Source organism: Lynx canadensis, chromosome E2 (genome assembly GCF_007474595.2).
Source record: "Lynx canadensis isolate LIC74 chromosome E2, mLynCan4.pri.v2, whole genome shotgun sequence".
Classification (NCBI taxonomy): domain Eukaryota; kingdom Metazoa; phylum Chordata; class Mammalia; order Carnivora; family Felidae; genus Lynx; species Lynx canadensis.
The window spans coordinates 18,324,724-18,346,382 of NC_044317.1; the positions used below are offsets into that span (position 1 = coordinate 18,324,724).

The 21,659-nt window shown below is 46.0% G+C and overlaps 2 protein-coding genes across 6 annotated transcripts in view; both read right to left on the reverse strand.

Moving 5' to 3' along the window:
* The window catches only part of NFATC3 (nuclear factor of activated T cells 3), a 139,187-nt gene extending 128,590 nt beyond the window's left edge, over nt 1–10,597 (reverse strand). For 2 of the 3 annotated variants that reach the window (XM_030299492.1, XM_030299493.1), the window contains exon 1: nt 10,220–10,596. In XM_030299492.1, coding sequence (XP_030155352.1) covers nt 10,220–10,322 — 103 coding nt within the window. In that variant the 5' untranslated portion in view covers nt 10,323–10,596. Of the gene's footprint in view, nt 1–10,219 lie in introns of all 3 variants that reach the window. The other variant, XM_030299494.1, reaches the window with a different exon arrangement.
* Nucleotides 10,598–16,060: 5,463 nt separating this feature from the next.
* Nucleotides 16,061–21,659, reverse strand: part of DUS2 (dihydrouridine synthase 2) — a 50,297-nt gene continuing 44,698 nt past the window's right edge. For all 3 annotated transcript variants that reach the window (XM_030298883.2, XM_030298884.1, XM_030298885.1), the window contains exons 12-16: nt 21,160–21,281; nt 19,469–19,618; nt 18,053–18,140; nt 16,839–16,912; nt 16,061–16,600 (exon numbers count right to left, since the gene is read on the reverse strand). In XM_030298883.2, coding sequence (XP_030154743.1) covers nt 16,363–16,600; nt 16,839–16,912; nt 18,053–18,140; nt 19,469–19,618; nt 21,160–21,281 — 672 coding nt within the window. In that variant the 3' untranslated portion in view covers nt 16,061–16,362. The remainder of the gene's footprint in view (nt 16,601–16,838; nt 16,913–18,052; nt 18,141–19,468; nt 19,619–21,159; nt 21,282–21,659) is intronic.

The following is a 21,659-nucleotide window of genomic DNA, read 5'->3' on the forward strand; positions in this document are numbered from 1 at the left end:
AGGAACAGTTACCAAAATGATCAAAATTATAAGCCGTGCAAAAACAACTCTGTAATTTTCAAGCAGAAATCAAGCAATTTACTAGACAAGAATGAAGGAGTAGGAGTCAGGTCCTCAGATCTTCCTTTTAGAAACTGTTTAAATAACCCTGGACAAGTAAACTTAAACCTCAGTTTCCTCTCTTATAAAACGAAAAGACTGAATTAGCCTAAAACCATCCTGTGCTTTTTAAGCAATGTCACACAACCAGCAACAAACAGGAATCTAGAACTTAGACCTAGCTCAGCACTACCTCAAAATAATATTTCTAGAGTGACTCAAAAGAGAAAGGCACATGGATGGCAGAGGCAATTCAGATAAATGGGTTCAGGGAAAGGTTTCACACTGGGACTTAAAAGAGATGAATAAAATTAAAGATGACAAACTTGTTATTAACATACAGAGTGAGGGATATAAAACAGGTAGAGCATAATGAAAAAGACCAGGGTGGAAGCAGGTTATAGATGCAAGCAAGGAGCAGGAATCAAAGATGCCCTTAGCTGCGACTTTCAAAACAGATTTTGGAGGAATAAAATATGAAGAGAAAATTTCATGAATCCAAATGTCATTTTTACTGAACAGCCTCTACTGAAAGGAGATGAAAACTATAAAGAATTTAATAGAAAAATATCAAGCTTCTTTGAAACTCTTATGTTGCAATAAAAAATGAAAAAGTAACATTTAGATGAAACTTTATTTTCCCCAAAGGGTTTTCTTTTTTTTTATTTTTTATTTTTATTTTTTTTTTCAACGTTTATTTATTTTTGGGACAGAGAGAGACAGAGCATGAACGGGGGAGGGGCAGAGAGAGACGGAGACACAGAATCCGAAACAGGCTCCAGGCTCTGAGCCATCAGCCCAGAGCCTGACGCGGGGCTCGAACTCACGGACCGCGAGATCGTGACCTGGCTGAAGTCGGACGCTTAACCGACTGCGCCACCCAGGCGCCCCGCAAAGGGTTTTCTTTTATAAAGGACAAGTTTATTACTTCTATTCCTTTAGTATCCAATATGATCTCACAAATGGCAAGATGTAAGACATAAATTTCGGATCCTGTTTGCTCTGAAATGTTCACAAATCAGAAGATTTTATATGTCAGTTATTTTTGTGAGTTAATCTCTATCAATTATATAGTAAACTTAAAAATCTAGTCTTAAAATTAAGACCAAGTTCAGTAGTTTAATTTCATCATAAATCTAAAAGTTCAAGGAAAGTGACAGTACTTAATAAATATTAGACTGATAGATACAAGCAATATAATCAAACATTAACATTTTAAAAAACAATTTCAGGCCCTTAAATTACCAAACAATAAGTGAATTATTCTGAGCCCACAGTTAGAAAACATTTTAAAAATTAAAAAATACCTATTTAAAAGCATATCATAAGATCCGTTCACCTCCTATTTATGTATACTAACTCACTTCACCATCCTACTACTAATTAAAGAGTGAAATAAGTTTTGTAAATCAGATATACCACAACTAATTTTTATCCTATTTATTTGTTAAACCAGTTTTTTAAAAAATTACACGCAACAGCAAATCTCACTAACTTCACAATGCTATTTTAAAACACTTTTCCTGGGGTGCCTGGAGGGCACAGTCAGTGAAGTGTCCAACCCTTGATCTTGATCTAGGCTCAAGTCATGATCTCACCGTACGTGAGTTCAAGCCCCACATCGGGCTGTGTTGATGGCACAAGAGTCTGCTTGGGATTCTTTCTCTCCTTCTTTCTGCCCTTCACCTGCTTGTGCACGTGTATCTCTCTCTCTCAAAATAAATAAACTAAAAAAAAAGAAAAAAAATTTTTTTTTTTTTTTTTTTTTTTTTTACTATCCTAACCTAGAACTTTAAAAACTTGAAGAGTTTCTGAATGCCATTTTTTAAACTTTCTATCATGGAAATTTAAAAACATACACAAAAATACAAAGACTATTACAACAAACTCCCATATACCCATCATCTAGCTTCAACAATTTTTTAAGTTTATTAGATTTTTTAGGTAATCTCTATACCCAACATGGGGCTCAGACTCACAACCCCAAGGTCAAGAGTCAAATGCTCTTCTGACTGAGCCAGCCAGGCACCCCTAGCTAGCTTCAACACAACTTTTGAATGTCATTTTTTTCCTGTCATTTTTATTTAACAACTTTTTTACTTCAAAGCAATACCAAAAAATATTTACATTTAAGTACAACTCACAAACTGTCCATTAAAGTGTTCTGGCCAGGGGCACCTGGGTGGCGCAGTCAGTTAAGCGTCCGACTTCAGCCAGGTCACGATCTCGCGGTCCGTGAGTTCGAGCCCCGCGTCAGGCTCTGGGCTGATGGCTCGGAGCCTGGAGCATGTTTCCGATTCTGTGTCTCCCTCTCTCTCTGCCCCTCCCCCGTTCATGCTCTGTCTCTCTCTGTCCCAAAAATAAAAACGTTGAAAAAAAAAATTAAAAAAAAAAAATAAAGTGTTCTGGCCAATGATTACCTTGATAGGAAAAAATGCTTTCAGAAATATTTTTCAGGGGCGCATGGGTGGCTCGTCAGTTAAGCATCCAACTCTTGATTTGGCTCAGATCATGATGTCATGGTTAGTGATATCAAGCCCCGAGTCGGACTCTACAGGGATAGCCTTGAGCCTGCTTGGGATTCTCTCTCTCTCCCTCTCTCTGCCCCTCCCCCTCTCAAAATAAACAAATAAACATTATAAAAAATAAATAAACATTTAAAAAGAAGTATTTTTCAATGATATAAATTAACATCACCAGAAGTTATTAATATTAATCTCAAAGCTCATACAATCCTAATTTCTAATTAAAATAAACAGCAAAGCTGATAAAAATTTAACACAAAATTCAGAAATATAAAAATTATTTTAAAATACTAAAAACAGTTATTTAACACATTTTAGGGGCGCCTGGGTGGCTCAGTCGGTTAAGCGTCCGACTTCAGTTCAGGTCACGATCTTGCGGTCCGTGAGTTCGAGCCCCATGTCGGGCTCTGGGCTGATGGCTCAGAGCCTGGAGCCTGCTTCCGATTCTGTGTCTCCCTCTCTCTCTGTCTCTCCCCCGTTCATGCTCTATCTCTCTCTGTCTCAAAAATAAATAAAAGACGTTAAAAAAAAGTTTTAAATAAATAAATAAAACATTTTTAAAAATTTAAACTCTCACCTGCTTTTGTAACGTAAGACATACTGAAACTTTACATTTTGTAGTTAAATGGAGCTTCAAAGTTACTTCTCCGGTGTACCTGGGATTTTCTAGCTTTCACAGACATGTAGTTCCCTTACACACAGGAATACCAACATGATAACCAGAACTGTCCCAATGATTAAATTTCAGCTAGCAATTCAAAGAAAGTTCATAGCCAACACTATTTACTTATTTATTTGTTTCTTTTTAGGTTTTTTTTTTTTTAAGTTTATTTATTTTGAGAGAGAGAAAGAGAGCAAGTGTGGGAGGGGCAGTGAAAGAGAGGGAGAGAGAGAATTACAAGCAGCCTCTGCACTGTCAGCACAGAGCACAATATGGGGCTCGAACTCACAAAGCATGAGATCATAACCTGAGCCAAAACCAAGAGTCAGAAGCTTAACTGACTGAGCCACCCACGTGCCCCTAAACCACACTACTTAAATCTTTCAGGTCCAATTGTTCTTCTCTTCTAAAGTCTACCAAGCAGGTGAGAGTCATGCAACACAATTATATAAATATTACCAGAAATGCTAAAATATATGCAGATTCACACTATGTTTAAAGTTAAAAGTATGGCTCTTTAAAAAGCTTACTCCTGTTTGTGACTCTGCTAAGCCTCCAAGAACAAACTCACTCCTCTTAAATTCCACTGTTACTTGAACCTCAAACGGCATGCCTGGGCAAATTTGATGACTTGGATTTTGTTTTAGAAGCCAGGCTTACTGCCAACTCGGTTGTGTCTACTCCCCTGACCCACCAGGACAGCTTTAGACAACACCTCCCTTATTTATGTTACTGCTGTGAGCAAACTACAGCTTACTATCAAATGTGACTCAATCTACTCAGGTTTCCTATCTCTTAAGAGTAATGCGACTGACTTCACGGTATTATGGCTTCCTCAACCCCACCTCTTATTTAAAATAAAACATCACCATCATCATCTACCATCATTATCACCATCACCAACTACTCAATACTAATAAGGAAAGTAAAGGATGCATTAAACTTCATCATCAGTAACACAACTGCGTATTTTCTCTTAATAGGTATCCATTTTTATATATCAGTATTTTATTTTCTCTGAAGAAAAACAAATTTCGTATTTTCTTACCAAAAATGTCCTTGTGATCACATCTCATTGAAAAAGTAAATAAAGAGCAAAACTCAAAAGCAGGACTTGGGATTTGCCCTCAATAAAAATATATACAAATACTGGCAAAGTTTACTGGTTGCCCCAGAAAAGGCAAGTCATAATAGTAAGTTGATTCTACAACTTACGCTAAATTAATAACTTAAATGACTTTAAATGCCTAAGATACAGGCCTTACAAAACTCCTACAATTTCTTGACCATGTATGTAATACTCAACTGTTATATTAGGTAATATAACTACTACAGTATTACCTCTACGAATAGTTTAGAATATATTCCAAAATATCCCTTTTGTATTGGCAAATGGAAAACCTAACAAAGTGCAGGTATAGCAATGCTCTTCCACTTTTGAAGTTTCAACACAACATGTGACATTGAAATTTTTCTTCTTCAATTTTCCCCATATTCACTCAACTACATTTATTCATTAACCTCCATCACAAAATTCTGCTAATGCCCCCAGGAACATCTACCCTTATCAGGAAAAGTGTCAAACAGAATATTAAGTTATTCTTCCAACTGAAATGCTGAAATGTTTATCAGTGATGCAATCACCAAATACATATTCTCACTTATATTCAAGACTAAAGAAAAAGCTGACCTATAGTATGAAAGTAAGGCTCACCAGTAAACATCTCCTCTATACACTACCTAACGTGCTGTACAAACATACCATTAAATTTCTACAGGAAACCAGAGAAGTAACTTCCCTTTTTTCATACTGATTTAAATATCCAATTATACTTAGTATGGGTAGCAAATCTACCAACTTTCACACCATACTGAGTAACAATTTGATTCAAGACACCAGAAAAATATAAAAGCTAGGGACCTTCAGCACTTTTATTTAGTAAGATATGACAAATGAGATTAACAAAAAGAATAAAAGATAAAATACAAAAGTCTATGACAAATATTTCAACTTACCTAAGTAAGGTTTAAATAACTGGATCTCCTATCTGCCCCTATTCTCTCTCAGTGTTTTAGTTTAGCATAGGGAAAAGTATCTAGGGAAGAAGAGGAAATAAAAAATAACCTATCATCAGGGTGTGTGTGTGTGTGTGTGTGTGTGTGTGTGTGTGTCTGTGTGTGTATGTGTGTGTGTGTGTGTGTGTGTGTGTTAAGAAATGTTAACTACCAGCACTTAATGAGTACTACTGGACCAAGAACTGTGCTAAGAGCTTTAAATACATCATCTCATTTAACATGGATAAAACAAACACTTTAAAAATTATCAATAGGGGCACCTGGGTGGCTCAGTAGATTAAGTGTCCGACTTCAGGTCACAATCTTGCAGTTCCAGAGTTCAAGCCCCGCACTGGGCTCTGTGCTGACAGCTCAGAGCCTGGAGCCTGCTTCAGATTCTGTGTCTCCCTCTCTCTCTACACCTCCCCCACTCATGCTCTGTCTCTCTCAAAAATAAACATTAAAAAAAATAATAAAGACTATGACAATCATCTAGGAAAAGTTCCTCAACTTTATATGGGAAAAAGTTGTGTACTGAAGTACTATCTGATGAAATTACACTTCCTATCCTAAAGTAAATTTCTTATAAAAATACACATTGTATCAACGATATTTCTCCCCTCTTAAAAAAGCAACATTAGGAAAGATATTATGCAGTCAGTATACAGCACACACTCCTCCCAGTGACTCTCATTCAGGACTAGAGAGTCAATATTTAACAACGAACCAAACCCTGAGAGTGAAACTTTGAATGTGAAAAATTATGACATCAAACTAAATTAGAGATATACAAATAATAAATAAATAAATACATAAAGCACCAGAGGCTGCCCTTTATAATGGCAAATAATGCTAGTGAAATACATGAAACACTTATCAATTTAAAATTCTCTATTTACTATTGAAGTATGCCTTCATTTTGAAGCTAGGTTATTAAGAAAAAACTTAAAATAGTTTGATTCATTTATATATATATATGTGTGTGTGTATATATATATATATATATATATATTTTAATGTTTATTTTTGACAGAGAGAGAGACAGAGCACAAGCAGGGGAGGGGCAGAGAGAGAGGGAGACAAGAATCCGAAGCAGGGTCCAGGTTCACCTGTCAGCACAGAACCTGATGTAAGGCTCAAACTTGGTAATGTTGAGATCATGACCTGAGTCGAAATCGGATGCTTACCATCTGAGCCACCCAGGCGCCCTGATTCATTTTTAACTGGAAAAATTAAAACTAGCACTGACCTCATATTAAAAAAGAGAGAGAGAAAGAAAAAGGCTAAGGACTCCAGGGTCTTAATCTCTCTCTTCTCTCTCTCTCTCTGCTCTCTCTCTCCTCTCTCTCTCTTAATCTCTCTCTTCTCTCTCTCTCTGCCCCTACCCCTTTGCTCTCTCTCTCAAAACTAAACAAGCATTTTTTTTAAAAAGTCAATCATAAATGTATCCAACATTATCAAGTATCAAATCATCTAATGTGTACTTTTAATAAGCTTGCTCTTAGGACATTTACTAATTCGGCCCCTTAGCTTGTCCTCAGTTCCCGTCCATTATCCTCTCCACCAAATATTTTTCAAAAGTCTTCTGTATGGAAAGTTAGAGGTGATACAAGGACTCTTACACCCTCAGACAGATGGAAAACCTGCTGCCAAAATTACCAAGATCTACTGTCTTATGGAACTGACTGATAAAAGCCAAAGAATTGAAACAAGTCTCATTAACTTCCTCTACCACAAAAAAAAAAAAAAAAAGTGAGCAATGACTCAAAACTTAAGGAGTATTTATTAATTCAACAAATACTGGGTGCCCACTCTTATGATAAAGGCACTGTACTAGGCACCAATCATATAACTATGAACAAGATACAGACACTATCCCTGCCTTCATGGAACTTTCAATCCAGTAAGGAAAAGAATCCAAAAACAAGTAAACACACTGATATAACCCAACATTGATCTGAATTCTACCAAGCAATTTTATTCTCATGGCCCACAGTACTGCATATTATCATCCTAAAAGCATGTCAGTTAATCCACTTAGTTCCTTCAAACTACACACTCTAATTATGCTTATTAAAATGAAAACGTGGGGCTCCTGGATGGCTCAGTCGGTTAAGCAAATGACTCTTGATTTCAGCTCAGGTCATGATCTCCTGGTTCAAGAGTTCGAGTTTTGTACGCTAATAGTGTGGAGCCTCTTGGGATTCTCCCTCTCTCTCTCTCTCTCTCTCTCTCTCTGTCTCTCCCGCTACCCTCCCCCTTTCTAAAGATAAATAAGTAAATTAAGAATAAATTTTGGGGCACCTGGGTGGCTCAATCGGTTGAATGTCCGACTTCAGCTCAGGTCATGATCTCACAGTTCGTGAGTTCCAGCCCTGAGTCAGGCTCTGAGCTGTCAGCACAGAGTCTGACTCAGGACACGAACTCGCGAACTACTGACAGCTCAGAGCCTGGAGCCTGCTTCAGATTCTGTGTCTCCCTCTCTCTCTGCTCCTCCCCTGCTCACATGCTGTCTCTCTCTCAAAAATAAAGATTAAAAAAAATTTTTTAAGAATAAATTTTAAAAAATAAAATAAAATGAAAACTAATTTTGCAAACAAGTAGTTTTGAATATACAAAACATCCTGCCCAGCAGAATTTTTAATTTAGCTGCTACGTGTTCAAAGCAGCACTAGTCAAGATAACCGAAGGATAGAAACAACCCAAATGCCCATCAATGGATGAATGGATAAAATGAGGTATATATAAAATATTCAGCCATAAAAAGGAATGAAGTACTGCTGTATTCTACAACATGCATGACCCATGAAATACTACGCTAAGTGAAAGAAGCCAGACACAAAAGCCCACATTTGCATGATTCCATTTGCATGAAATATCCAGAATTGGTAAATCCATACAAACAAATCCCATATTAGGGACTGGGAAGCCAGGGACTGGGAAGGGACAAAGGAGAATGAGGAGCAACTACTTAAATAGGTTTGGGATTTCCTTCAGGAGTGATGGAAATGTTTTGGAACCTGATAGAAGTGGTTGCACAACACTGTCAATGCACTAAATGTCACTGAATTGCTCACTTTAAAATGGTTATGTCATGTATATTTCATCTTAATTTGAAGAAGAAAGAACACTTAAAAACAGCTGCCATAATATTTTAAAGTGGACTTTTTGTCAAATGAAACTATTCAAGTTTAAATTTGGGAATTTCAGTTACAAGTCAAGTTTCAAACCTTAACACCTACTAGACCCATTTTAATACCGAAATGGTTTGGAGAGTTTTATGGCAAAAGTAATCTCTTAAAAAGCTGTTTTCATAGCTTTAAATGCTGTCCAATACTTTGGATGTACGTACAATTCCTACTTACATGAGAATACTACGTTATTGATCATGAATTTGCTTTACAGCATTCTCTAATCACATCTGTCCTCAGTAAAAGTTTGCAGACATCAACTATTTATTTTCTTATAAAAATACTCATTAAAACAAGTTGTTTTTACTTTGTTAAATCTCAATAACCTAAACACATAATTCAGTGCCACTACTCTCCACACATGTCACTTTCCCATTTGTGCCTATGTTATAACACACACCACCATTCAGTCTGCCTGGAAGCAGAATTACTTGGGTTATATGTCCCTCTCCCATTTCCCAAGCTCCTTGAGGGCCCTTCAGTCCTTTTTTGCACCCATCATAACACTACAAAGTACCTAACAGTATCTTCAACATACAAGGTGCTCAAGTAATGTCAGTGGAATTGAAATAAATGTATTTTGCTGAAATAATTATGCTAAAAAGACAACATATGAAGACTAAAAGGACTAATAAGACAATACCGTCCAGAGAATCCTTAAGCCTCACGTTTAGGCATGTTTTTCATTGCAACTCTACTGAACAGTCTACTGAACATCATGAAGTAACTCAACTAATACCCAGAAAGAATAAGGATTAATCTTATCCATCTCTTTTGAAGTTCGTCTACATATGAAATAGGGAAACTGAACTTAATGAACCACAGTATTCCAAACCAGGTCACAGGAGAGCTCTAAGTCCCCAGCCATCCTGTTTCTATTTCCTGATTGGTCTGACCTCCAAGCATTACGGTGTTCAACCTTCCCAATTCACGACCTCCTTTAAAACATCTTCTGAGGTGGGCTTTTAATTAAAATAAAAACTGACTCCCAGAACTTTCTAGAATTATGAACAGGGCACCCCACTTTTCTTAATCTTTCAAAACACTCTGCTCAAGAAATGTAATTTTCAGAAAAGACCCGTTATAGTTACACTTCGAATTAAATGTGGGCCATAAACTTGCCCAAGTGTTAATACGATGGCATTACTCTAAGAAAGCAGATTTAAACAGACATGTGCACGAATTTCAGAGAACTCTTACACCTCAAGAATGTGCATCTTTAAAACAAAAAATACTAAAAACCTAGGAAAGATGAAAAGTTAAGTGCGCTTACACTTCACAGGGTCAGCTTTTTCTCCGCACCACGCTGGCAAAGCAACGACAAGCAGACACCACTTGGGCAGCGGCCCCGACCCTCAGCCTCCAAACCGCAGGCGTCCACTGGCCATAGGAGTCCCGGAGTCGAGTTCCCCACTAGTTCGCATCCAGCCAAGCCCGCGGCCACTTCCACGTCGCTGCGACCCACACAACTCTTCAAGCGATTTAAATCTGCTCTTCATTCACCGCAAGCACAAACACACACACCCACACCCACACACACAAATCCGCTCATCGCGCGCGCGCGCACACACACACACACACACACACGATATTACTAAGCCCCAGACAACCAAGCCACCAGGGAAGCGGCGAGCTCTTGCGAACGAGGAGAGGAGACGCTTTTCGGTCCCGCCCCGCCCGGCACCCACCTGCAGGCCGCGAGCCCGAGGACGGCGGCGCCGGCGCCCCGTCCTCGCCAAAGACGAGTTTGAAGTCGAGCTCGTCGTGGGCGCCACAGTTTGCAGTAGTCATCGGCGTGGCCCAGGGTGCTGCGGCTCCTCCTCTGGCGGCGACGGAGGCGGCGGCAGCGGCAGCGGCGGCGGCAGCTCCTCAGCGCCGCTTCATGCCCGGCCGCTCGGGCCAGGAGGTCGCGGCTCCGCGGCAAAGTTTCCGGGCAGGGACCGTGACACCGAGCGTTCCGTTCCGAACTTGAGAGCTGGCCGCGCGCCGAGCCGCACCAGGAGCCGCCGTCACAGCCCGTCGCTGGTGCCCAAGCCGCCACGGTCGCCTTAGCTGATATTCCCCGCCCCCCAACAGCCGCCTCAGCCAGCGCGCTGCCGCGCAGGGCTGCACGACTAACCCCGCCCCCTACCGAGCGCCCATCAGAGCGTGCTGCGCATAGGCCACTAGCGCCCCTGCTAGCCCAATGGCTCCGCCCCATCAACGGCCTACCGCGTGATTCCCTCTCCGGGAGAAGGAAGTCACGTGCATAAGGAGAGCTGGATAACCCCAGTATCTCTTGGGAGTTGTAGTTCGGCCGCTATCCTTTCCTCAACTTCTAAACCAGGGCCCTACACCCGCGTGTGAGGCGGATAGCCCTCTGTTATTGGATTGAATGCAATCCAATCCACCCGCCAATCGAAGATCCCATTCCTTACTGGGCAGAGCTCACGTCGAATATGGTTATGGCTTCGGTGAAGGGCGGCTGAAATGTTACTCTAATGGCTGGGTTTGGGGAATGTGTCAGGGCCCCGGAGGGGTATTACGTGAACGCCACTCACACTCTCATCCCGCCACCCCAACCCTAATGGCGGAGCCTGGGGTGAGGCCCGCTGAGCTCCCAGCTCGGTTGGGGCGGAGTCCGAGGAGACCTGCGCAGCGCGAGGAGTCCGGAGTCTCTGCTCCTCAACGATGCAGATCCACCCCTTCGGGGCGGGGCCCGCTCCCAGTAGCGGGGCCCGCTCCCAGTAGCGGCGCCTTTGTCCGCGTCGGTTAGCGAGCAACTACTCCCTGGAGGACAGCCAGCGCGTTAGAGGACTCGGCAGAGCCCCATGGGCAAAGTCTGCCCGTTGCTGTAAGCCGACTGAACCAGAAAGCCCGTCGTGAACTCGCACCACTCACGGGCTCGGAGACCTCAGCATCCCGGTGCACATCCGTGAAAGGAGGGCCCGATACCCAAAATAAGTGGTTTGTTAGTGGAGAGGAAGTGACACTGTCTGAAGAACTGTTTTTCGCTCTCGGTTCCTCCCCAGCGAGACTATCTTCCCTTGAGACCCAAGACGCCTCCTCCTGGGCCTGGGGTGGAAGCTGTGCCAGGGGACGCTAAGCCTGGATTGTTTACTTAGGACTCCAAGAGGCAGGGTGGACTGGGAGCTCGAGAATTGGGAGAAGGAGCGGTGACCTACTTCCCTAGCTCTAGGCCCCAAAGGGCACAGTATCAATAGAAGCATGTTGCGTAGGAACTCAGGGCACTAGGTCTCGGCCTTGGGTGCAGGTGCAAAGGCCCAGGAGCTCTCCCACAAAAAGGAGAAGAGGGCAAAGTGGAGTGCTTTGCAGAAAGGTTTCAATATATGGACCGATACCTGAGCTACCAGGGAGCCCTAGGGAAGGCCTAACTAGGCCTCAAGTCAGGAGGACAGGTAATGTCCAGAGCAGATAAAATGTTCATCTTGGATTGGGCAGAAAACTTTTCCTGCTGAGTGCTCTGTACCCATACCTGTGCTGAACCTAGGAAAGCAGAGATAAATTAGTCTCCCTTCAGGAGAGGGGGAGAGGACAGCAAATCTATAATCACTGTGTGAAGAGATTAGGCTTGTGCCAGGATCTCCAAGAAGGTTCATAATTCCACTGGGGTTACAGGGCCTCCACAGGACTAAGTAGGAATTGGAAAGATGGCCAAGAAGTGAGGAAGATGGTTCCAGGCAGAAAACAGATTGCCAAAAACTTAGAAATCAGAAAGTACCTGCAGTGAGCAGAAGCCAAAGATAAGGCCAGATGAATGGGCAGAGTGCTGCAGGCCACTACAAAGTACCTAGATTTTATCCTGAGGGAAGCAGGGAGCCATAGAAGGGTTTAGAGCAAGGAACTTAACATATTCAGAATTTTGGATGAATTACTGAGTTGTACTGGGGGAGGGTGAAATTAGGGGTAGAAGAAAATAACAGGTCAAGGAGAGGGAGCCAATGGCATTGTGTGGGTGGTACCCTCCTAATGAGCAATTTCAGGATGTGTTGTCATCACCACCCCCGACCTCCCCCCAACATACTTTCCAGGTTATTTATCATCTGGATTGAGAAAATGGATCTTTACCTAGCCCCTCTGCCCTCCAAACAAGGGACCCAGCCAGCGAGGCCACAGAGAATGCAAGAGGGAGACCCTGGACCTATCAGCCCTACCACCAGGAAGGGACCACAGAAGCTGGAGATGGTTTGAACAATTCACCAAAGCATCCATCTGTGTGTCTGTTTTACTCATCTGTGTTCCCAGCCACTGTGCACCTGGAGAACACTTAGAAGGGGTCATTTCCTGGGAAGGCTTATGGGCTGGAGAAAACAGAACTCTAACCTAGATTGATAAGGGCTAGAGCATCAGTAGGCACTGACTGTAGGAAAAGTGTCACCATCTTTGTAAGAAAAGCAGCAATGGCTTAGAGCTCTGCAAGGTGGGACAGAGGTCTACCCCACTCACACACACCAATACCTGAACTCTCTCCACTCCTTTTCCTCAGCCAAGGCCTCCCTATCAGCTCTTCCTCAGGCCAGCTCTTCCTCAGTCCAGCTCAAAAGCTCTTTTAGATGGTAAGAGGTCATCTGACCTGCCTCCAGCCTTCTGAGGGCCCTGTGAACCAGGAGGCCAGGGGACCAGTGCAATGGGACTCCTGACTGGTGGACAAGGACTACGGGGATTGCTATTCACCCCCTTCTTCCTCCTCTGTGAATTCCGGCCAGGCCTGAGACTTAAGAAAAACCATTACTTTCATCAGCTGCCATAGGCCTGGACCTGAACCCCACTGCTGAAGGCTCTCCCATGGCCTCTGAGCCATGGGATGGTACAGCTTAGCCCGGCAGGGCCCAGCCCAACCCCTTTTATTCCACATTAGGGAAAATAGGAGCTTTGGAGGAAAGTCAGAGTTTAGAAAAGTTCTTTCTATGCCACATATCCCATGCAACAAGCTTATTTGAGTCTTCTTTTGTGCCTGTTCCCTACTCCCATGCTGACGCTGGCCATAGGGAACACGAGGACTGCCCTTGAGCAGCTCTCAATCTGGGCAAAGGCAATACCAGCCAACTACAAGTGACCAAAGTTGTTTGCTGAAGTCAGCACAGGGTGCTGAGAAGACAAGGTCAGCATTTTGTCCTCAGATGCCAGGCTGAGGAGTTTGGACTTGATCCAGACGGGAGTGGAGAGCCATGGAAGAATTCTGAACAGGATTGACACTTGGAAGGAACTAAGTGTGCAGGGCTGGAGGGTTAAGAGATTCCCCACTCATCTTTTTACATTTTCTTTCTTTCTTTCTTTTTCTTTTTTCTTTCTTTCTTTCTTTCTTTCTTTCTTTCTTTCTTTCTTTCTTCCTCTCTCTCTCTCTCTTTGAGAGAGCATGAGCTGGGGAGAGGGGCAGAGGGAGGGAGGGGGGGGGAGAGAGGGAGAGAGAGAGAGAGAGAGAGAGAGAGAGAGAGAGAGAGAGAGAGGATCCCAAGCAGGCTCTACACTCAGTGCAGAGCCCAACATGGGTCTCAATACCATGACCCTGGGATCATGACCTGAGCCAAAATCAAGAGTCAGACACTCACTTGACTGAGCCACTCAGGTGCCCCAAGATTCCCCACTCGTCTTTGCACAAAGTTGTCTTCTTGCTGTGACCTTTGGAAGATGCGCCACCCTCTCCAGCTTTATTCATCCCGCCTTCTCATGTGTCCCCAAAGTGTGATGAGCTAAGAACAAGTCCTCAATCTAGGTGGCTGGAATGGATGACTACGTGTTGTGGACACTAGCCCAGAGAGAGGTTTGGGCATCTAAATGGCCTTAGTTTAAGGTGGGCATGGTGAGAACAATAAGTGGAGCTTTCAGACCCAACTGGGCCCTCCCAATTGGTCCCAGACCTTGGGAAGGTCACTGTGAGACCATGGCAGGCATCATTGAGGTATGCTAAGATGAGACCATTTGAGAGCCAACATATTCAACCAGGAACTTTGCCAGACATCCTCAGTTATGGAACATACACTAGCCCCTCCCTCACCTGCTCCCCTGTGAATGCCCCTCTCCCCAGTGCTTTTCCTGGGCCCTCTAAATCCCCATACTCCAGCCTCTATCTTAACAGCTGATCTCTACCTCACCTCTCCTTCTCCATAGCCCAGAAATAAACCTGATGCACCAAAGAAGGGGCTTCCCCAGGGAAACTATACTGGTGGAAGAGGCCTGAGGGTACAGTCCAACCCCACAGGAAAAATGGATCTTAAGACTTGGTATTTGGCTCCCATTGGATCCTTTCATAAGCTCTGACTAGCTCAGGATGCCTGGGGGTCCACTGGGGCCTCTCTGTCTGCCCTGTTCCAGTTGGGATATGAGGAAAGACCAAGGGGCATTTTAACTGAGATAGTTTGTGAGAAAAGTCAGAAACTGTGCCTAAAGCTTGATGGTTAAGACTGCAACAAGCCTCAATCTGTCTCCTGGGTGGGGCTCCTTCTCTTGGAGCACTGGTCTGGGAAGCTAGGGCAGCCCCAGCATAGAGTGACCCCATTAGCCACAGAGTGCCCTATCATAGGCCTATTTATCCTCCAGTCAGCCTCATGCAGGCAGAGCAGCTGATCTCCCTCTCAGAGAGGGCCCTTAGGCCCAAAGAGAACTAGAAGTGACTTGCCCAAGGTCAGACAGCAATGGGTTCTGGGAGGCAGCTGGTAGTGCAGTATCCTTATCTACATACAGAGGAACAAGTGTGCAGACAGGTGCAGCTCCAGGACTGAAACAGAGACATCACCGCCTGATCTCAGGCCACCAGGGCCAGGGGCTGCTGGCTGGCATAGGGGCCTGACCCTAGAGACATGGGAGAAACATGGCCTTGGCCTAGAGGGGAATGCCCCTCCCTACAGCACTTGGAAAAGGGGAGGAGAAGTAGTGTGTTTACAGCGGAGGAAGCGGGGGTGGTGCAGGGCAGGGACCTTTGGTCAGAACGCCCCTCCCAGTAAGAGGGGGAGGCCCCATGAGATGTGGTAGCCGTTTGTTTGCTTCTCACTGCCAGGAGGAAATTAAAGAGAATCTGCCACTTCCTTCCGGCCCAAGTGGGATAGTGGGGGCTGGGGGCAAGCAGCGGCGTGGGTGGACAATTTTAAGGGACCCAAACTGCTGGCATCAGCAACCTGTGTTCTCAGTGTCCCCTACCCAGAGCAGACACCTCAGAAGGTCTGAACTCCAGCCAGCTGGGGGTCAGACCCAGGACCTGCCCAACGTATCTGAGCTGGTCCCTCACGAGGGTACCAGATACCCTAACTGTTCCCCAGATTCTATAGCTCCTCTCATCAAGAAAGTCCGTTGATGGGCAGTACCTCAGGTTTGCCATCAGTAGAATGGGCTTCTTGGGCCTTTCTGGCTCAGCCCAAGTCCAATGAGCATTAAAGGATACACCCAACCCCCTACTTCCAACCAGATCCATAAGGATGGGTAGGGGATATGCTGTTGGAAGCTCTAGCTCTGCACAGAGGGTGGGAGTGAAATAATTATGCCAGGCCATGAGTCTGTGTGTGACAATGCCCAGGGCTGAAGCAAGTAGCCATGGGTAAGGGTAGAGGTGTCTTTATTGCACTGTACCAATGTCAAGTTGAGGAGGTGCCACCCAAAAAGTTCCTGTTTTCAAAGAAAATACTGAGGTCACTAGGAACTTGGCCCTGTTACTCAGATCCACCAAAGAAGATGTGCACCCTAGGAACCCTTTGGTTCAGGCTGATGGACCAGGCCAGGACCTCTTAACTCCTGCCAGGAACAGTCAGCAATTTGTCCAATGGCATCAGATTCATGCTTTGCACCCACAGCCAACTTACGGCCAGGCCCCTAAGGGGGATGGCCAAGGTAGGGACAATGGTCACCAGCCTTCCAGGGGGCTCTCTTCACCACTTCCCAAGGCCACAAAGGGCTTCTTGCACAGCTTCCCAGGCACTGCTGGCTCCTGAGCTCTGGGACCCCCAGGATCTTGGTCAGGGGCTTCCCGCTTGCGCTTGTGCAAGGAGGGGCTCTCTTCACCCAGCCGACCTTCAGGGAGGCCCCGGCTCCGCAGACAGACGATGGCCGCAGCCTGCTCTGCCAATTTCTTAGACTTGTCCCTGGGCAGATGAGGTATGGGACAGTAAGGCAGGTAGACAGGCAGGCTGGCTCCAGGACTAGAGGCTGGAAAGGCCTGACTCTACACACCCTTGACAAAGATTCTGACAAAACTGAGGAAGGGGTCATTACCCAGGGATGCCACTGCCCAGGTACACCATCCTCCCCAAACCCTCTTACATCAATGTTGGGTACAGGCCCCTCATCCCAAGCCCCAAGCCCACTGATGAGGAAACTCACCACAAGGTGGACTGGTACTTTTGCTCAGCAACAGTCACAACAGAGCAGAAGAGGCGATCCAGGGGGCGCTGAACCTGGTGCAAAGAGAGCAAAGGCAACAGGGATGGCTACATGGGGACGAGAGGAATGAGCCCTGGGGCTCACCTGCCAGGATCACAAGGAAGGCAGATAAAGGAAGTACTTCCCACCTAAGTTAAATGAAGGCTACTTGTATCACATGCTCCTCCCTAGAAGAAGTGCCTGGGCATCTGCCAGGGAAGAAAGACAGATACACAAACAGGTAACGACATTCCAGTATTTCAGGAGTTCAATCAGGGACCTAAGCAAAGAGCCATCAGAGCCCTTAGCTGCGCGTGACTATGGATCCTGCTTCTACTGACATCTGGATGGGCTAGGTCACCCAAAATGAGGAGGAGTTCACCAGATGGCAAAGGGGTAAGACGGGGCAAGGATGTGGCAGAGAAGGTACACTTGGCAGAGTGACCAGATGATGTGGCTGGACAGAGAGCAGAGTGGACGAGACATGAAGCAGAAAGGCATGTGGGAGGCCCTGTGCTCTGTGTTGAGGTGCTGGAGCTTGATCCCAAAGGCACTGGGGAGAGGATGAGGACTTGAGCAGGGAGGCAGAGGTCAGATTCGCTTTGGAAAACTCGCTCTGGGAGAGGGGGACACAAGTCCCAGAAGGTACAAGTTTAGAGGTCAGAAGGTCAGTCCAGAAGAGACAGTGCAGCTTAAACAAGACATGGCCATGGGGACCAGAGGAGGTGAAGCAACACTGTCTTAAAGTTTCCACCAAGGGGCCTCAAGTCTGGGGCCCAATTCTGTGCCCCAGTGGCTAAGGCCTGGTCCAAAAACATGTCTAACTTTTAGGTTTGAGCATTCTTCCTAAGTAAGCCAATAGGCCCTTTCCAGAGAAGTCTCCCTTGTCTAAGCAACACCACTGGCAGGGACTGGCCCAAGCAACCCCTTACATAGGCCTCAAGTTCAGTGTTATGAAAGTGGCCAGAATTAGACAACAGGCTCACTGACACAGAGAAGGGGCTATCATATCAGCAACTGGTCCGGCCGCCAGCAACCATTGCATATTGCAAGCCCACGGAAGACAAAGCCAGGCTCCAGCCAAGTAGTCTTGAGTTCAGGGTACAGGCTATGAGTGTGTTGGGGGTGATGACATCGGCCGTGGGAGCACTCTAGGGCCAGGTGCAGGACCTCACCGTGTCATACACAGGCTGCGCCAACTTCTCCCTCCGGCACCACTCCAGCAGGCACATCTTGGGGGTGATCTGGGGTGAGTATGCCCTCCTGGGAAAAGGAGAGGAAGGAGTCAGGGCTCACCCACCATCACCACCAGGCTTCTGCCTCAGGACTTCTGTACTTATTCCCCTGAGCTCCCATTTCTGTTCCACCAGTGGGGTGTGGCCTGGGTTCTGCCTAAAAGGAAGATGGGCTTCAGCATGCTTGAGGAATTGCGATAGGATGTGAAATCCCGGCACTCTGAACTCTAGCCTGGAAAACAGCCTTCAAAAGCCAAAAAGGAAGGTCCAGTTTGCCTCTTAAAACAAGACAGGGGGCGCCTGGGTGGCGCAGTTGGTTAAGCGTCCGACTTCAGCCAGGTCACGATCTCGCGGTCTGTGAGTTCGAGCCCCGCGTCAGGCTCTGGGCTGATGGCTCAGAGCCTGGAGCCTGTTTCCGATTCTGTGTCTCCCTCTCTCTCTGCCCCTCCCCCGTTCATGCTCTGTCTCTCTCTGTCCCAAAAATAAATAAAAAACGTTGAAAAAAAAATTAAAAAAAAAAAAAAAACAAGACAGGAGGGAGTGGGTGGTGGTTGGGAATATAGATGGCCACACAGCGGTCTCAGATCCAGCTTACTACCCACCCTTATCATGTCCCCTGAGTATCAAGATGATCTGTTTCTACCTCGGACACAGTGTACTCTTATTTCCAGAGTCAGAGCCAGTCGGTGATAGGGTGACAGAGTGGGAGGCACTATGTTCCAACTTCCCACCAGGAGCTCTCCCCAGATATGACTGACCAACTATGCCCACACTCCTTCCTCCCAAGCCCTTGCCAGACAAGACTGGCTCCCAGTATGGGCCCAGGGACCTGAGAAAGGCTCAGATCCCAGATGGCAGAAGACAAGGATGAGGACCTTACTCCAAGCTGAGTCACACTCTGAAGGAATAATCATCTTGAGGCTACTTCTGCCTAAAGAGGGAACCACAGGGCTGGTATGGGGCAGTGAGTATGGGGCAGTAGGTATGGGCAGGGGTTGCACAGCCAGATGAGGGTGAGGGTACCACTGCCTTGGAGGCAGCTAGATGCTCAGAGCCAGGGGAATAGCATAGACTTTCAAGAACAGGAGACAAGTTCTCCACCCCAAGTTGTGGGAGGGGGTGGATCAAAGAAAAGGTGTTTAGTCACACTTGAGACAACATGCACACCCCTGACAGTGCTTCCTGGGCTTTTTCAGGGGCCATGTTCCTCAAAATGCCATCTCTGGGACACTGAAAAATGAGAACGAGTATCCAAACCCAGAAGACTTGTAGTCCCCTAAGCTTAGCATTAACCATGTACAGCAGCCAGCTGAGGGCGCTGGCCCCAGCCAAGCTGAGGCCAAGCTGCAGACCTACCGGTCAAACTTGACAGCCATCTTAATGATACCAGAGGTGTCTTCAGCTGGTTCCCCCGCTGCCTCTGGGGTCCTGGCTAAGAACTCAGCCCGCCGGGCATTCAGCTCTTGTGTCATCTCCTCGTAAAAGGCACCAAGGCCAAAGGCCTCACTGTGGAGGGATAAGCAATGCAGTGTAAGTCCTTTAGTGGAATCAACATCTAGGAAACTACTGCAGGAGCCCAGGGCCTTGCCATTGAGAAATGCCCCTCCTCCCCACCGCCGCCCCACATATATATGAAAACACCACTGAGATCTAGCCATTAGGGGGTGCCTCCGACCTACCCCTGGGATCAGCCTGGACTGGCAAAGAGTGAATGTGAGCCTCTGGGGGTGGACACTGGAAGACAAGCTGGGGTGGGTGGAAAAGGCTGTAAAGGTCACCTCTACCACCTAACCCGAGACTCTCTTCCAAAGAAGAAAACACATGCAAGTGACCCTAGCCAACAGTGAGTGAACTGACCTACACTGAACAAGCGCCTGGCTTATGCACAGCCTCATCCTCATGTGGACCCAAGGGAGAAAGAGACAGAGGCCACGACCACTAAGTGGTTCCCCACTTCCTACCCCAGCCACAAGCAGTTAGGCCTAGACTAAACTGAGGTACCATCAAGAGCTACAAAATTATACTCTTTCTCTTGAGCTCATTAGACACCTGAGTCAACCCTGGTTAAGCTATGTGGGATAGGGACTGAACCAACACCACAAGCACAGGGTTGGGAAGAGTCTTCTGGCAACTCTTTTCCCTGCTAGGAAGCATCTTGAGGACCAGAGGGTATTTGTGAGGATGGGTGCCTGGGCACAAACATAGTTTAGAAAAGTTTCTTTGATGGGGCACCTGGGTGGCTCAGTCGGTTAAGTGTCCGACTTTCAGCTCAGGTCATGATCTCACACTTCATGGGTTCAAGCCACACATTGGGCTCCGTGCTGACAGCTTGAAGCCTGGAGCCTGCTTCAGATTCTGTGTCTCCCTCTCTCTCTGCTCCTCCCCTGCTCATGCTCTGTCTCTCTTTCTCAAAAATAATAAACGTTAAAAAAAATTTTTAATTAAAAAAGAAAAGTTTCTTTGAGGAAGGAGGAAGCAGACAGCCAACATGAGGAGGAGAGAGCATTCAGGCAGAAGACCCAGTTTGAGTACAGGTGTGGGCCTGGGGAAATAGGTAAATATGGAGCCAAAGGAACAGGTACTAGGCCACGTTGTGAGGGGCCCCAAAGGTCAACCACCTGAACTGGAGCTATATCAAATGTAGAGGACCATGGGGTAGCCTCCCAGACTGCAAAGTGATGGGGTGTGGGCACAGGCTCAGGCCAGGGGCTCAATTCTGACCATTGGGTCTTGATGGCCTGGTGTGTGACAGATCTGTTACTGTGAAAGTCCCTTCCACCCCAGGAATTCCCAAGCCCAGTCCCCAGATTCCTCCATCCTACTGGCACTCTAGTTCCCAAAATTCTGCTGTGAGATCAGTCCAGAGATGGAAATTTCCAAAGGTTTCTTAAGTATCCTATTCTGTGAGGCAAAACTGCATCACCACCCCACTCCAGTACATCCACCTCCAGAAGTTGTATCCCTGGTCCCCTGATAGTCAACTAGGGCTCATAGTCAAGTCTGGGCAACGTCTGCAAGTAATTATGGACAGCCATTGCCTCTCTCACCAAATTTCCTGGGAAGACTGGGCGGCATGGAGCAACCTTCCCTGGGGCGACTCCAACTGTTCTCGTAGCATCTGGCACAAGCAATACTTGGTGTTGGTGTAGTGGTTTTCATACTGCACAGCCTGAGGGAAGAACCAACATGAGCCTACTTGCTGCCCAGGTTCTGAGGCCTGAGCTATGGCAGGGAAAGGGCCTCCAAGAGGGCATCAGAGGTATGCTTGCAGATGAGGTAGTGTGACCTCATAAGAAAAGCCATCTCCATCCTGGCCATTTACTCCTCCTGTTAGTGGCACAACGCTCAAGAGTCATAGCTGTGGGTCAGGAGCATATTCTACTGAACAGCCTGACAGAAGTCCAGATGTGTGGGGACCCCTTCCTGCTTCAGCCACCATAGGCTACCACAGAGGACCTGCCGCCATTCCAGGGCAGGGAGGAGGAGCAAGTCAAAATCTGGTGCGACAGGAACAGCACCAGGACAGGGGTGAGATTCTTCTATCTCT